The following is a 17715-nucleotide window of genomic DNA, read 5'->3' as shown; positions in this document are numbered from 1 at the left end:
AGTCGGCAAGATGGAAGAATTACCTGAGACCAAACATCAAGCGCGGTGCATCTCTCAACAAGAAGAAGACCTTATCATCCGAATGCCTAAACGTCTTGGCAACCGGTGATTAATGTTCTTAATTACTTAATTAGTACACTTTAATTACTTTTTTTATTAAATTTTTTCCTTTGTTTTGGCTTTTTATTTTTATTTTCATTTCAAGATTATTATTGTTGATCTCGTGACATGCATGTAGATGGTCATTGATAGCGGGTCGACTTCCTGGTCGAACCGACAATGAAGTGAAGAACTACTGGAATACCCATTTGAACAAGAAATGCCGTTTTGGCAAAAGAAAAGCGACTGCCGTTGACATGGGCACCCACAACATTAATGGTGGTGACTGCAGGGAGAATAATGACGACGGCGGCAGCAACAGCAAACTCCCTGCCCCTCCAATGTGTCGCAATTCTCTAAACGCTTCTCAAGGATTCGAAGAAGAGAGAAATGACTACGATGCTAATACGTGGACTGAAGGTGATTGTGGAGGGAGCTTTAACAATTACTTAGAATGTGCGCTGATTCCTCCCAATAATTCTACATTTGTATTTGATGATGAGCCTTTCATTGCCTATTTGGATTCCTTCCTTGTATTCGAGACCTTTGAGTGCAACCAGTAATCGCGTTCTCTAATGTCTCGAGTAGTGCATCTCCTCGTGCTTCAAAATAAATATATCTCGAGTCGTGCATCTCCTCATGCTTTAAAATAAAAATGTCTGCTTAGTACGTACTAGTGACTAGTGACCTAGCTAGGATTTTGCATCAGGTTACATACATTATTGTGTTTCTTCCTAAACCACTGATGCGTGGTTGCACTCTAATGTAATGTACGTAACGATGATTATGTAATGTAAAAAAAGGACTGTCTATTCATCCCATGAAATCAGTCTCTTTCTCTCTGAATTGTGAACCATGTATCGGACTCGACAAAAGAGAGAGGAAAAAAAAAAAACTTGAAGAAAATAATGCATGTCCTTTTACCCCACCGGGAAGGTGAAACTTAATGAAACCCTTTTATTTGATTGCACTCCACGCGCGCTGCAGTTTACAAATGAACAACTCGGCTAACACGAATAAATTTAAGAGCCAATTTTCAGAACTCGGAAAAACCCGTTAGAATCTGGCGCCTTTTGACCATTTCCAATTCAAAATATAGCGCTTTCGGCACACGAGCCAAAATAAAATGCAGTAAGGAACAAACTGTTGGATACATCAAGGAATTTAAGCTAACGGAAGTTAATTAGGGCCCAGGATTTAATGGCAAAACATGGTTATTTTATCTGATATCTGTATTTTATAATGCTAAAACTGTCGAGAAAAATTAGCTAATTACATGATGCACTTAATATTTCCACATCCACAGACCCGAAAGGAATTTTATTCACAATACTTCATCTTCTTGTTGAGAATATAACAAACCATTGTCAATAGGCAATGAAGGCGGAGTTCCAGGAGGAATGCTCGCAGCACCGTTTTCGCCAGCACATATACACAAAGCCTCAGCATCTCTAAGGATTGCATCAAGGTCAATCCGACCACTCAGCTCATTAATAAATTTCAAGAGCGTGTCAAAGTCCATTTGCTCCCCCATTATCTTGTTGCGATACCGCTTCAAAATTGCAACACATACATACAGGTGCAGATGCTCAGACAGATAATGAGTCCATAATACCTCCCACAATCGCATTGTTTTCTCATATTCAAATTCTCTGAAAAACATGAAATCATAAATCAGGAAAACTCTGGACATCATATTATCACATACAATTATCCATGCAATAAGAAAAATTAAGAATTCAGATGATTATGACGAGGTTAAGTGAGGGGCAAAAGCTCATATAGATATTTTAGCCCCCCTCCTCCCCTAAGATTTGAACTCGAATGGCCAACCAAAGAAAGTTACTTGAAATCCACTTGAGCCAAGCCCCTGGGAGCCAAAACAGTTAAAAAGCAAAGGGAAGTGACACTTTGGCAATAAAATTACAACTAAACTTGCTACCCAAGTTTCAAGGCACAATCAAATGCTCAATGACCATATTAGAACCAAGAAGCTCAAAACTCTTTTCTCTCTGTTGGTATCTACTCGGCAATCCATACACACAGAAAAGTCGTTAAGATAATTCCACTCAGGTAGCATGCTCTTTTCTATCCCCTCTTCACACAGGCAAATACACTAACTTGTACAAAAATGCACACAATCATATACAGATAGCCACACAGCCAATGAAAAGTCTGATAGGGGATATCCTATTTCCACTCCCTCCTCTACAAGGATACTGAAATCGTGGAAATTCCTTTCACTGGTCTAGGACTTCTCTTTTTCCCTTTCCAATTACCTTGCAACCCAACCCCTCCCCACTCTCAAATTAAACATATCCCTTCAGACTTGAAAACTGGACCTCTTGCTTCCACTAGAAGAGGCTTATCAACTGGGCTATATTCATCAACCTAGGACCTGTTCAGAATATTATTCTATATTTGATGAAATAAAAAAGCTATCAGATATTACTTGAATGACATGTTCAAAGAACATATACATTATCAAACTGAACAATTTAATTCAGGCATCTGACCTTTTAAATTGTATTAGAACCCAGCGAAAGCAGAAGAAATAATTCAAGCAATCATTCTGCTTGAAATAGTTATGGAACGGATTGTCCAGCAACTCCACCAACTGCAACAAAAGTGATGATTAAAACTCGAAACTCATTCTGTTTGCCTAGCTAAAAAGTTAGTCAAGGAAAAGCTAAGACACCTAATCTCAATTCTTATAAAGCTGGTCACTAACAAATTATAGAATAATTGTCATCATTTGGAAAGGGAATCCAAGCGGAAAGTAGAGAATGTAAAATCTGATTTCAAATATTAAATGACAGATTATGCATATTCTTCTGTGGGTGAAACAAGAAGCTAAAAGATGAAGAGAGAGACCTTAGATAGTGCAAAAAGTTGGCTGTGCATGCCATTTTGGTCACGATTAAAATTAGGACCAAGGCGCTCCATCAATGCCACAAAACACCAAAATGATTGCGACTCATCCTCCATTACAAACAGTATTGGGGACAGCAGATCACTCATACCCTGTAAGACAGATAGCAATAATATAAATGAAAAATCATGAGAGTACCAAACTGCATGCACGAACTGGTCATAGCCTATCTGATGCAGGATAGACAGTACCACAAAATAAAAATGATAAGGAATAATAGACAAGGGAGAAACAATAATATTCCATTCAATAATCATAAAATTTTGATTAAAAATGAAAAACGAAGCCCTATTTATGATGGCAAAACCCTAACTAAAACAAGAACTCAAAATCACAAGAAATCCACTTCTCATTATGTAATATAAAACCTACTCAAACAAAAAACTACTCTATAATACCAAAAACAATTGACTTTGAAGAAATAATTGCATACAGAATAGTTAATTTGGAAGATAATTCAAACAATCGAAAAGAAGGATTGATTATGCCAGTAATGCAGCTATAACTGCATTGGGAATTTCAGATAAAAGCCAGCCTTTGTTTCATATTTAACATGGATTTCAAAGCAAGACGTAAAAATAAGGATGCTACACTTGATCAATTTTCTTGTTTTACTTCAATATTTCTAAGTTACAAATAATAACCATGAAATTTTTCATGCTTATTCAATAGTTTTTGTGCATATGACACCAGCAGACTCAAAAGATTATCTGTCCAGCCTTCACTTCTGTTGCATTCCTAAATGCTTTTCAATCATTCTTTGACTTATGCAAAGCAAATGACAATCACAGCTTGATGACTATACACAAGTGTAAAATCATACATTTTCATGCGACCACCAGCAAGGCTAAGAAAGATCACTCGATGTTAGAAGTAATTACCTGACAATAACCAAGATCAAAGTTATAGAAAGAGTATGTCAACAGAATATCACGTAGAAGATGCACATTTGGATTATCATCCCCATCGAAGAAAGTGACCGACCTATCAGTCCTCACCTAGAAAACAGAGAAAAAAACCCAATTTAGAATCACCATTTCATTTTTAAACTTCCTCCATAAAATAATTTACAAAGGTGGTGAATACTGGTTCTAGTTTCATACATACCACATCTTTATCTATAAGCCCTTTCCTCTCCCTGAATTTTGTAAACCTTCTTGCCTGTTCAGGTGAGATACTCTGCAGAAGAAATTATATCTGCATATTAAGCCTTCGAAAAACCTCTCTAAAGAAAATCATAAATTCTAAACACACAAGAAACCATGAGAAGTGAAAAATAAGGTTGCTATCTAAAAACAGGTCCATAAAACCACAAAAACAACATTGAACAACACAATGTACTTACATTATATTTTCATCAAAAGGCTCAAAAAGCCATGGCACAAAGCAACGTGTTTACCTTAAAAGCAATGCATTAATTTCTCTCTCTCCCCCTCGGACAGTATATTAGCATTTTTCTTTATGAAAACGAAAGGAAAAGGAAACAACAAAGAGAAAAAGCAGAGCTAACTATAAAGATAGAGCACTAAAGCTGCAGACATAATGAAATGGAGAAATTTGAAGAGAGAAATAAAAATAATTATGACAAAGGAAAATATGACAACAAAAGAAAACCATCCAAAATTTGAGCTGATACAAGGGAGGGTTCTACAAAACATGACAGCACAAACACACAGATATACAAAATGAGAGAACAGCATTGAACAGGACGGAATGATTCTAAACAAAAGAATAAATGAATATTAACAGCGAACCTGCCACTGCCTCTTTATGTTCTCATACTCTGACTTCTTAATGCACCTAAGATACTCCCTCTCAGCATATGTTGAATCATATGCATAGTATCCCAACAAGAACGCCCAAACCTACAAACATAATCAAGGGCTTCATGAACAAGATACAAAATTAATGAAAACCAAATACTCAGCAGAATGTCCCCTACTAAGGATTCAAACCTCTCTCCGTAATTTGTGATCAACTCCCCCATAGAATATTCTTTTCCTTAAAGCATTTGAATCCATAACTCGCCCCTCATTGTCCAAAAAAGTTGTCCACTGAACATATAAAAGATATCAGCACAGCAACAATGATGCATATAAATACAACATCTGGCAAATATTTCAGGGATTCCAAAATTTTAAATCAAACATGTATTGACAATTTGGTGCAATTGCCTTAAAATATTTAGGTGTCATGGTTGCCATGTTCAAAGAATTAAAAATAAATAAATAAATAAATAAATAAAAGACCCACTTATCTAATGAGCAATACCTAATTACAAAGCAAACACTCAAAACAAAAGGGTCATATGCAAACCTCTCACATTCATTTTCATAAAAAGTAAACATTCATGTTTTTTATACAATTTTGATCAAGTAACTCCGATTCTCCAAGAATATAGAAGTCATATTTTTTATTTGAAAAATAAATCCTCATATGATATCAAGCAGTGAAAATAAGAGACTTTGTGCCAGATGTAATTTGATTTTTGTCTCATATATAAACAAGAGGAGAATTGGATGTCATACACATCGCCGTGCACAAAAACAAAAGAATATGCATGTGCGTGTGTGCATTTGTGTGCGTGCGCTCTGCTGGACCTGCTTCAGGAAACAGATGAAATAAATTCCTTTAAGGAGACAAAAGTATGACTGCCTTTAAGGAGACAAAAGTATGACTGATAGAAACTTCATGCTTACAGGGTCTATCCTCAAGAATTAAAGCTAGACAGAGAACTTAAAGAAGGCAGCCCTTACCTCTTCAGATCCCAAGGGAGGCTGTCGGGGTTTTCCCCAAACTAGTGTTAGTTTATCGAACTGCCAAAATGAAACATAAACAAAAGCACACATGTCACTCTTCTAACATGAAAAGCCACAGATTAAAGCAATCAAAACATATCAAGCCATCTAACAAACGAAAACCAATTGGCACCATTGTCTATAGTCCCACAGTCAACAGTTACCAAACTACCAATGGGATTACTTTATACGCCTAACATCCCATAGAAATCAATTTTGTTTTCTCATAGTTGAGTAGAAATCAGGTTACTTCAGCCTAAGCTGATGCAGAGGAAGATTTTAGGTTCAAAATTATCCAAGATCATCACCATTTTGTCATTCAAACAATGGGATGTTGCACTTGAGCTTCTGTACAATATTGGAGTCATATGTTGAGGAACATAGTAATCTTTGGTCAGTCACTTTGCAATAACACGGACAGATTAAAAAGAGATTTGGCCTAAAAAAGAAAAAAGAAAAGGTCCACATGTATCCAAGACAGATAAGTAACTACAAGCATGCATGACTGTATATGCACCATGAACCAATCATGATTCTTAAAAATGGGTGGAAACACTGAAAGGAAGAAAAAAAATCCAGAAACTAATAAGACATAAAGCTCCTTTCTATACCTCCTTACAATCAATTAGCTCAAAAGTTCCCACATTGGTGACAGCTTCTTCATCATGAATGTGCTTCCTAGATGAAATTTTCTGTTTAAAATGGATAAATGTCTACATCAGATGGCCTTGGAAAAGAAGTCTGTATTCTTTTTCCAACTACAATATGCAAGTGGCCTGAGACCTGAGTTGCACAGAGTGCAAAAGCTCTGAACCAAATTTCAACCATACTAATAAAAATAATGAATAATCCTATACTGATATGGCAAAAAGTAGAGGCATGTAGTGTAGTCCCAACCCAATAAAAGCTTCGAAAATGATCTGGACCCCAGAAAGTACATCTTAGCATCGCATCATGCGTCCTTTTTGCTGTCGTCCATTGCATGCACCTTGCATTCACTGTTGCTAAGGGACACTAAGCATTCTACTATGCCCAAAATGCCTCACAGATAACATGAATAATAATAATTTATCAAGCAGTGAACCTATAAAAGTTGACCCACACTAAAAAGCTGGGTTTGAGATTTTATTGTGGATTCTCATTATATAAGAAAGCTATTCGCCCAAAGGCCAAACCTAGCAGCTAAATGGACAGCCAACATCCAATTAACACGAAAATAAACAAAAGAAGAAATAACCTCATATCATGATAGTGGTAAGTCAGTTGATGCACACAATGGACATGATAACTTACTGTGGACAATATAATCAGCACCAGTAGAATAAATGAAGATGATGCAACAACCAATATAAAAATTTACAAGTGAAAAGTATTGAATCATTGAGGAATTACAGAAAGAGGAAGTCACAACTTAACCTGAAATAACTAAGAAGTTGCAAAAATCAAAGAATTACCTCCACAGGATCTGGGGCTACTGGGATTTCATTAACAATTGTCTCTGTATCATAGGATGCCTTGTGATCGAAATCTAGGGCAGACTGGCTATCAAATTTCTTCTCAAAAGCACCAAAGCCATTGCTATGATTTTCACGAAATAGTTGAGAAGTTGTTTCGCGGGCAAATTTCGTTACAAGAGAGAATTTTTCCAGTACTTGAATTGAAATATCCCGAGCAGGATCTTGAGCCTTTTGCTTCTGTCTCCCATGGAATTGAGAAATACTGTGACTATCATGGCCAAGGCCTCCATTGGTCCTCTCTAGGTTCACATTTGTAGGAGAGTCGCCAATTGAAACAGGTGTTGATGACCCACTTGCAATAGAAACTGCCCTAGGCAGCTCCAAAGAAGATAAAGTTCTCTGTTGCAAGCAATGAGAACATCCAGTGTTAATCATACCAAAACAAGACATAACGTTGATCGATCAAAACGCGAAAATTTGAATAGCTAGGTAAACTTGACTAAATGAATTGTGTCGCTAATGAAAATGCAAAATAAAGAAATAAAGATATTTTTTCTAAAGACAAAACAACATAGATAATGGATATGTGCAGCTGAGCAGGTGCAAGTTTGTACATTCCTTTAGTTGGGAGAAAATTAAATTCAAAATCACAAGATTTTCACTGTTAAAAGAACCCATAATTCCCCATGTAAGAAATGTTTAACACCATATGTATGAAAATTGCAAGAGAGAGATGCATTGTACCAATGGATGAATATCTATTTATCTGAGCGATTAAAACAAGTAAATTAGTTTGTTACATACCTGTAGACGGTTATCAAAATCATTAACAAGAAAGACATTTGCATCTTCTACTGACCTGGAAACATGATGTAAAGCAAGGGACATCAATGAATGGCATCATAGGCTTAAGATGAAAGTAATAGCCTTATAATAAATAAATAACCTAGATGGATTTATCTTCCGGCATTATACTCCAAAATGAGTTATGAGTTGGCCATACAGATTGTTAGTATAAGATATTCATATCCCACAGACACTCATATGATGCAACATTTCTGAACACGCAATCTAAACTGAACCAAAATTAACAGAAACTCTAGTCTGATGTCTACGTTTCACTTGAACAGTCATAGATGGATTTCAGATGCACAAGAACATATATGCATGTCAGCACATACTTGATTCGTTTAGAATCTAGTTCATAGACTAATATAATACAGATACACTATGCACATATACATATACGAGAAATTAAAGAAAATGGGAATATGATAATAAATCACCAACCTCACAAGTAAGACGTGTTGCTTTATGGTAGCGAGGAACTCCCTAACTCCTCCAGTGTAGAAGTAAAGAGGAGGAAAAGCAAGTCCTGGAAAAAGACAACCCCATTCACTCCACTTATAGAGACAAAAAATAGTTCATATAGGCTTGTAAAGTGAAACAAAGAAATTTATTAAAGCTAAAATAATTTGAATTTATTAGAGCTAAAATAATTTGACAACCTGATGATAAAACAACAATTATGTACTGCCACCCAAAAGCCGGAGTGTGTCGGCGAATGGACCGCACTTCTGTAAATGGCACTGCCCTTATGGTATACAAATTCCTATCTACACATACAAAGCAATAAAACAATAACAGTCAGCACTTATAAACATTTATACCTGAATTGCATACTCGATTAATTAATTTAATTATAACAAGTACAAAGCTAAACATACCTTTCTCAGATAGCCTAGTGTTGGAGTTTTGGCCTTTGTACGGAATCCAAGTCTATTGTAACACACAAAAACAAAAATTAAAAGAATAAAAGAAATTATAAGGATATCAGAGATAAACAACAAGTTAGTAATATTATAGTTAATTGCAAAATTGTTACCATGAAGAGAGAGGATCCTTGTTTAATTAGCTTTAATCTTCCGCTAATTCGTTCAGATGCAAACTGAGTAGGATGAATAGTCACGTTATCTTTCAAATAAACCAGTTCAGCGCCTTCCGATTCGCTCGACGAGCTTCTCTTGCTGCTATCGCTCCTCATCATGCTTGATGATCCCTATTTATAAACAAAAACCAAAAAAATAAAAAATAAATGTTCATCGAATCCCCGATTCATGGCAAAGTAAAATTCTTGTTTTGATTAAACGCGATCGGATCAAAACTAGCAAAAAACGAGAAAGCGATTGCCGTGTGTGAATGTGAATTAAAAGAAATTGCTTACTTGTTGCATAGACGCGGCGTAATCGGCGTCGTCTGATAAATCGTGTAGCTCCATTTCTTGCATGATTTTGCTGATTAATCAACTATATAGTGTAGGGATGAGAATGAGAGCGAGGGTACAGAGAGCAGTGATTTGATTTTGCTTCGTGATTAAGAATTGGGATCGTGGCCGATGCGAGGGGAGGGAGGAATAGCGAGGGAAGGTGTGGTGGGTCCCTGCTGCACAGTCATTTTCGGTATCTTCTCTTCTTCTTTTCTTTTTTTTCCTGAAAAATTACTATCCACTTATTTCAAAACTAAATAATAATTAATTAAGAAATTTATAAGTCTTAACTCTTACGTAAACTCAAACCGAAAGCTTGGTGACGTTCGAAAATTGAAGTATACAACGGGTTGCTGACTTACTGTTTACGTACTATGAAATTCTTGCTAACTGAGGTAACAATTATATTATAATTTAATACTTATATAAGTTTAAAATAATAATATAATTTAATTTGAATATAAATTACAATATTTATAGTATTAATTAAATTAAAAATCGGATAGAGATAGATATAACAAATAATGACAACAATTAACTAAAGTTATTTTACTAGTTAATAACCTATTTTGATTCTAAGACAAACTAAACAAATTAATAATTATAAAGTTTATTTCAATTCTGATTTCTTTAGTTAAAGTGAACAATTTATTTAAATTATTCTTTACCGTTCCAATTCTAACTCATTTTAATTTCAGTGTATTTTTATTTCAACCAATTCTAATTACCGATTAATAAATACAGTAGCATTATTTTCAAATTTCAAAGTTTCGAGTGTCCATTAAACACTTACTAAAGATACTTGGAAACTCAAGTTAGCATTTAGTTAATAAGAAAAAAGATAAGGATTATAAAGAAGAAATGTAATTGAGCTGCTCTACAGGAGTATTAGAATCAATTTAGCATCTCTCTATAGCTGATGTGTTGGTCACAGAGAATTTGGGACGAGAGTCTAATGTGAGTCTTCAATAGACAGCATCCTTTTTTCATGATATATTGGCTCTTTATATAATGTGATATGCGAAGGGAAGTCACTCAAAATTTCCTTTGAATTATCTAAGGCACTACCGATTATTAAGGTGCTATATTTTTTAAACTATAATTATTATAGGGAAAAAAATTGTAACCATAAAATAAAAAGTTAATAGAACATATAATTATGAGAAAAATAATAAAGATATTATAGATTTTTCGTCATATAAATGGTGGATCAAAGTAACTTAACTTACAAATTATAGTAATTAGTATTTACTAAATACTATAATGTTGTAGTTTAAAATTACGGTAATTCAACCTCAATATTATAAAGAACTTGAGTGTAACGAGTTTTATACTTATGGACACGTGGTAAAATAGGAAGGCCGAAGGTTTTTTTCTTTTTTAAACCATTGGTGATGTAATGCAAAAGGTCTTGTGTTTTTTGTATTATGTTACAACTATTTTACACAAAGTCTATTAATAAAAGGACGAGGCTATTTAAACTCACTAATTTTTTTAACACTCACTTTTTTAATTAAAATAATTATTAAATTATAACTTATTATTTTAATTGACTATTTCTTAAAAATCATAAAATTACCTTTGATTAACTACTTTTTTCTATACTATAACTATGATAAAAGTTTGAACTATTTTTTTTTCTTTTCAATTGTTTCTATTTTTTCCGTTCTTCTTTTTTCTATTTTTTATTGCTGAATCAACTTTATCTTTTTCTCACTTTTTAGTGTAACATTATCAATTCTTACCTATTATTAACATTTAAAGTTTGTGCTTTTGAGATTTAACCAAAAAATTTCTAATAGATTTAAAATGGTACAAAAAATTTTATTTTTAATTTTTACATGATGGGTATTGTTATTTTCATTTTGTTTTAGATTATAATAGGGCCCAATTTATTAACTTTTTTGACAATTTCGTTGTTTAATGCAAAATTTGTTTCGTGTATCACAATAAATTTTTGACGAGGGAAAGAGATGAAGGGACAGAACAAGGTCAAATAAGTTATTGATCAAATTATATTTTCACAATAAAAACTTTAACTTATGCAGTGATGGTATAGGACTTTATTTTTTAATTTTAGAATTTTGTTATTTCGGTATTTTAATATTTTCTATTCTTAATTAGATTCCATTATAGTATATGTATATGTATTTTATTTTTAGTTTTCTTTTTTAAGTTAATTTAATTCACCATAGTATATATATGGAACTATGGAAGTCTTGTTATTGTTTTTATGACTTCAATTATTCAATAAAATTCATCTTTTACAATTTCCCTTAGGAATAGATAAAAATCTATATTATAAGTTTATATTGTAAAGTGCTTTGAATTAGAGGGTCATTTAATTTTTATCTACATGTCAATTACTTCCCACTCCGTCGAGTGGAAAATTTTAATAGGTTTAGATAATCCCATCTTTTATAAAATTAAGAGACATTCTACTCACAAAAACGCAATCAATACATATAAGAAAACCAATTACCGATTATTTTCATTGACAATTAAAATTTTTAATTAATATTTGGATTCTTTTTCATTCTTCAATCGAAATCCCCATGTCTATTATAGTATATGTAGTACTATTTTACCGATAAGTCACATACAAAATCTAATGGTTGGAACAATCCAACCAAGATTGAAATTCAATGTTTTATTATATAGCAGGCACAACGCACAACAACTACACTTTGACAACAATTCTAATTAATGCTGGACTTCATAATAAAGACGTAATCTCGTATGGACAAGTCAAAAGCTCACCAATTTGTGGATACACACATCACGCGCGTTTAAAAAAAAAAAAAGAGAGAAATTATCTTGTACATTGCTGTTTGTTTTGTTTGATGTACTTCTAATTATTAAAAATTTCTAATTTATTCTATGCATTATCTATATTTTTTTAATTTCTATTAATCAATTATTTTGTCACTAACACTGTTAAAAAATCTAAATAAAATGAGTATTTAATTTAGATTATTTTACTCTTAAATGTATTAAAAGACATTTCATCTTTTAAAACTTAATAAAATTCATAAATTTAATTAAAAGACCATTATTTAGAATAAAAAAAAAATAAAGACGGCTATGTTTATAGTCATATTTCTTATGTAATTATAAATTTTGTTATTTTTCAAAGTTCCAAAGGGTAAAATAGTTTTTCAATGCATTCAATGATGAAATGTTAATTTTACTTAGATTTTTTAATTAATTTTTATGGTGTTAATGGTGAAGTAGTTGACTGATAATATAAGTGGTGCATAGAATATGTCTAAATTTTTTTATGGTTAGATGTATATATATGATAAAATAGAGAAAATGGAGAGATAATTTTAAAAAATTAATTTATTTTATAATTTTGTTAATAAAATAATGGTTAATTCCGCCCTACCCCCAAATATTTCAATATTTTTCATCGTTCCCCCCAAATGTTTCAACAATTTCCACCTTGCACCTAAATCCGTTAATTTGACCGTTTATTCTAACGGTTAAAGGGTAAATTTGAAAGTTCATACCCTAAATATTATTTGATGATGATAAATTAATCTTATTTGATAAGTTAATTGATGGGATTATTGTTTAATTACCTTTAATTAATAATTTTTTAATGTAAAAATCAATTATTGGATTAGCATTTTACGTCATTTAATTCTTCTCCAATTCAAGATAAGGGGCATTTATGATATTTGATTAAATTTCAAATAGCTCCGTTAAAAATAACAGTCAAATTAACGGAAATGAGGATGCGGTGAAAATTATCAAAATATTTGGGGTGTAAAGTAAAAAACATCAACACATTTGGGGGCTGGGTGAAAATAACCCATAAAATAATCACGCGACTACATGGGAGCTCAAGTCATCAAAATTCACATGTGCCATGTGAGTTTTAATGTTGAAAAGAAGTGGTCAATTTTCAAACTAGAGCCCGTGACATGACACTCAATGTAAAAGGGCCTTCGAAGGAATCAAAGCAGTAGCCGATTCCAAACACGATTCGAAGAGTAAGGGCGAGAGTTCAAAGGGACCTTCCTCCTATTTGCCGTCTCAAAAGGAGAAGGAGAACGGCAATATAAAACATAGATTATAAATTCAAATAAAATAACCCCGTTCTCCGTTAGACGCAAATCAATTCAATTGATTTTCCGGTAGGTTCCGAAGCTCTCTCTGTGATCTGGATTCTGTTTGTGTGATTATTGATTAATTGTCTTAGCTGTGAATCTATTTGTGGGTATTGGATCTCGATATTTTTGTGATTGTGATATCATCATTTATGGAGGAAGAGTTTTGATTATTGAATCACTGGCGTTCAGTTTGTTGATGTATCTTCTTGTTATAGAAGAGAACTACCGGCTTGTGAACGTGCCCGAATTACTATTTCTGGGAGTTCTCAGGCCATTGGATTTTTCATTTGAAAGAAACGCCTATTGCTTTTGTGTCCCAAGAGATAGATGGGATAAGGAATTTTTTAAGCTGCAAAGTGGGTGATAAAAATTTAAATAATTTGTCCAATTCACAGAGGGTAAAGGTTACGTTTTAATTGGTTGAATTGGTTTGAGTCGGATTCATGGGTTCTCAGCAAGGCTCTACATTGTCAACGAATGTGGCTGGACTAGTTGATGGCTCGTCAGCTTGTAGAGAGGTTTCCTATGATGATAGTTTGCCTGTGTATGTTAAGGAGCTAATTGCTGGAGGTGCTGCAGGGGCATTTGCTAAGACGGCTGTTGCACCTTTTGAACGGACTAAAATACTCTTGCAGGTGAATACGGTTTTTCAGTTTCATTCACTCAATTTTTATGTTCCAGACAGTGTAAATATTTCTAAAGGATTGTATGAATGAGGGTAATTTTATCTGCATGGTATGTGCACATTTTATATTGTAGATTTTTTCTTTGGTTACATTGCATTTATTTGTGCTGATGGTTTGTTTATGGTGGTTTTGATACTAATAGTTCTGGGGTCAATGTGTAAACATCAATTAAATGATCAAAATGTGTATTTAGCTTGGGATGAAAAAGTTTTATCTGTTAATGTAGTTGTGTTAGTTTATTACATTATGCTTTCTTATCTTTTGAGCGAGCTGGGCATATTGCATGTTAGCTCATTCTCATGTTGCTGAGTTATTTGTTTGAAGCTTATCACATATGATCTCTAAATAGTTCTAACTCTCTCATTATCACTTGCATTGACTGATTCTGTAGACAAGAACTGAAGGGTTCCAGTCTCGTGGAGTGTATCAATCCTTGAAGAAGTTATTGAAGCAAGAGGGCATTCTTGGATTTTATAAGTAAGATTGCAATTTTTGTCCTTCTTTTTGCAATTTTTTGCTTCCTTTTGAATATATATCCTTCCCACAGGAAAGTTAATATAATTTCTTATGTCTTAATTGCAGGGGAAATGGAGCTAGTGTTCTTCGGATTGTTCCTTATGCAGCCTTACATTTCATGACATATGAGGAGTATCGTGTTTGGATCATAAATAACTATCCGTCCATGGGATCAGGTCCTGTTATAGATCTATTAGCTGGTTCGCTAGCTGGAGGAACAGCAGTTTTATGCACGTATCCTTTAGATCTGGCTCGTACAAAACTTGCTTATCAGGTGAGTGGTTTGCATAAGCGTTATTGAATCTTCTTACTTTAGTTGAGCAAGTTGGAGGAAATCATTGGATTTTGTGTTAATTGGTAATTGCAGATTATGATTTACGATTAATGCTTAGATATATACCTTCCTTTGTTAATGATATTGTCATGTTGATATGTCGATACTTTAGGTGTAGTGTGCTAGCAAAGTCTTTTAACTGATATGCACCATAAATTACTGAAATATTCTACTGAAGGTTCAATATAGTTTTAAATATTTCATAATCCTATACGTCACTTTCTCTGGTAAGTTTACATGATTCATTTATCTTTCCACAATAATTGGTTGAAGGTAACAATTTTGTAGTTCAAGACGATAGTGGAGGCAGGAGCTCTAATTTTGGTGTTCCATGTTTTAGAACTTTGCTTAATACATATTGGTATGATGTGCATAATAACAGTATTTAATTAATTTGATTTATCGTATACAGTTTGAACCTGTGAGAAGGGTACGGGGTAGACTATTGACCCAGCATAAATGTAGGACAAATTCACATTCATTTCTTTTTCTTTTCTGGTATTTATGCTTTGTCAACTTTTGATCCTGTTAATCATTGTATGATGAGGCGTATATATAGGGTGAATGCATAATTAAATTTGTCGCTATATTTTAAAACCTTAGTGCTTCTAGATAACTTCAGCCCTATTTGATATTGAGGTGGGGCAGTTGTGGCTTTTACAGCACTAAGGTGTTTAGTAAACACTAATTACTGTAGTATCGAAGCTAAGTTAATTTGATCCACCACTTGTATGATGAAAACTTAAAATATCTTTATTATTTTTTGACAAAATTATTATTTAAAGTCTTATTTACTACACACTATTAACTTTTATTCCATAGTTATTAACTTATTTTTTCACCTCAATACCAAATAGGGTCTTAAGTTTTCATAAATCAGTCAGCTGGGCAAACGTAGCTTAGGTCGAACTAAGTTATGCCAGTAGTTCCCATTCTTTTTCTTCTGAAACTTGAAAGAAATGTTTATTTTTGTGTTATTTCTTTTGCTTTTTACGTTTCAAGTAATATTTTGAAAACAGAAACTTTTTGCTGATCAGCCAATTTTGTAAACAATATCCTCTTAATAGCAGAACATTTTATCTGTCCTTTGCTTGTAATCACTTTTAAATGGATATATAGGTCGTGGACACAAGAGGAAGTTTGAGGAGTGGTATGAGACGTATCTGTGCTCAACCTGCATATAGTGGTGTAAAAGATGTACTTACAAGCGTCTATAAGGAAGGGGGGATACGTGCTCTATATCGAGGCATAGGTGCGTATGTCCTGTCCTGTTATGCTTTTTCCTTAAGATGGTTGGTTTTGCCACCAATACATGTAATCTTCAAATTTGGTAGGCTATATAGTTCTCTTGAACATTTGATTTTCCTTGTCTGTTCACGATTACTGCTTCGGTGAAAATTATCATCTTGTTTAAACTGTGCCTTTTCTTCCATGTGATGCCGTTGATATATTGCTAATTTACCCAAAAAAAGAATAAAAATAACAAAATTATTTTTTTAAAAAAACTCAAGTTGTCTTTGTCTGAGCAGGTCCAACATTAGCTGGAATCCTCCCTTATGCTGGTCTGAAGTTCTATATATATGAGGAACTTAAGAGGCATGTCCCTGAGGAGCACCAGAAGTCCATTGTGATGCGCCTTTCTTGTGGAGCTATGGCTGGGTTATTCGGGCAGACACTCACATACCCCTTAGATGTTGTTAGGAGACAGATGCAGGTATCATATATATAGTTGTTAGTAGGTGTTAGGGGTGGGTAATTCTATCTTCTCTAGTTATGAATATTATTGTTAAATGTAAATGATCAGATACCTTGCAGTAAGAAAGTTGAGGGTCCTGCCCAAAACCATGTCAAATGAAATTATCAAGCAATAATTCTGGGTGTGGATGTATCAAAATGGTATTGTAATTCTACATTATTTTGTGAAATGTTGTTTTGCAGGTTGAATACATGAACCCTTTAAGCAAAGGTGGTGATGTCAGATACAGGAACACATTTGAAGGCCTTGCCGCTATTGTCAGGAATCAAGGATGGAAACAGTTGTTTGCGGGCCTCAGCATTAATTATATCAAGGTAGCCATTTGAGATCATTCAGAGTTTGCTGTCACCTTAATCATGTAATCGTGCTTAGATTTGAAATGGCCTGTTTATATGATTTTATTGTAGATTGTTCCTTCTGTGGCAATTGGTTTCACCGCATACGACATGATGAAGTCTTGGCTTTGCATACCACCTCGGCAGAAATCAAAATCAATCTCCGCCTCATAGATCCCTGTCTAAAGCTAAGACACACGCCGTAGCAAAGATTCATACCGACTAAAGAAGGCCCTCTACATAGGCATTAACATAATTTACATTGGTTCATTGAATGTTAAGAAATGAAATCTTTGACCAAATTTTTTCTCCTTATTATCCCTCCACGTTTTGAATGAAATTTACAGTTTTGGAGTTGGGCGAAAAATTTGTTTGTAAAAGCACAATAGTCTCGAACATACTACGTTACATGCCCTTG

At 33.7% G+C, this 17715-nt stretch overlaps 2 protein-coding genes and 1 pseudogene across 4 annotated transcripts; 2 read left to right on the top strand and 1 right to left on the bottom strand.

Moving 5' to 3' along the window:
• Nucleotides 1-695, top strand: part of LOC18054870 — a 1073-nt pseudogene extending 378 nt beyond the window's left edge.
• A 443-nt stretch (nucleotides 696-1138) lies between these two features.
• LOC18054869 (TBC1 domain family member 15) lies at nucleotides 1139-9781 on the bottom strand. Of its 3 annotated transcripts, none has more exons than XM_006450807.2 (15): nucleotides 9511-9781; nucleotides 9172-9345; nucleotides 9014-9065; nucleotides 8795-8902; nucleotides 8577-8661; nucleotides 8091-8145; nucleotides 7284-7685; nucleotides 5788-5847; nucleotides 4987-5085; nucleotides 4786-4896; nucleotides 4139-4210; nucleotides 3913-4029; nucleotides 2974-3123; nucleotides 2616-2716; nucleotides 1139-1751 (listed from the first exon to the last, which is right to left on the bottom strand). In XM_006450807.2, exons 1-15 carry the CDS (start codon nucleotides 9571-9573, stop codon nucleotides 1424-1426), a joined length of 1977 nt encoding a protein of 658 aa, XP_006450870.1. In that variant the 5' UTR covers nucleotides 9574-9781; the 3' UTR covers nucleotides 1139-1423. The 3 variants fall into 3 exon arrangements, with proteins under 3 accessions (XP_006450870.1, XP_024033197.1, XP_024033198.1); XM_024177430.1 differs by lacking the exon at nucleotides 1139-1751 and adding an exon at nucleotides 1771-2514; XM_024177429.1 differs by lacking the exon at nucleotides 5788-5847.
• Nucleotides 9782-13476: 3695 nt separating this feature from the next.
• Nucleotides 13477-17612, top strand: LOC18054868 (mitochondrial carrier protein CoAc1). Its single transcript, XM_006450806.2, has 7 exons — nucleotides 13477-14305; nucleotides 14748-14833; nucleotides 14939-15146; nucleotides 16326-16458; nucleotides 16736-16920; nucleotides 17145-17276; nucleotides 17370-17612. The coding sequence occupies exons 1-7, from the start codon at nucleotides 14114-14116 to the stop codon at nucleotides 17469-17471; spliced, it is 1038 nt and encodes a 345-aa protein (XP_006450869.1). The 5' UTR covers nucleotides 13477-14113; the 3' UTR covers nucleotides 17472-17612.
• Nucleotides 17613-17715: the final 103 nt, after the last annotated feature.

This window comes from Citrus clementina, unplaced genomic scaffold (genome assembly GCF_000493195.1).
Source record: "Citrus clementina cultivar Clemenules unplaced genomic scaffold, Citrus_clementina_v1.0 scaffold_1, whole genome shotgun sequence".
NCBI lineage: Eukaryota > Viridiplantae > Streptophyta > Magnoliopsida > Sapindales > Rutaceae > Citrus > Citrus x clementina.
This window is presented reverse-complemented; position numbering and strand designations above follow the sequence as displayed.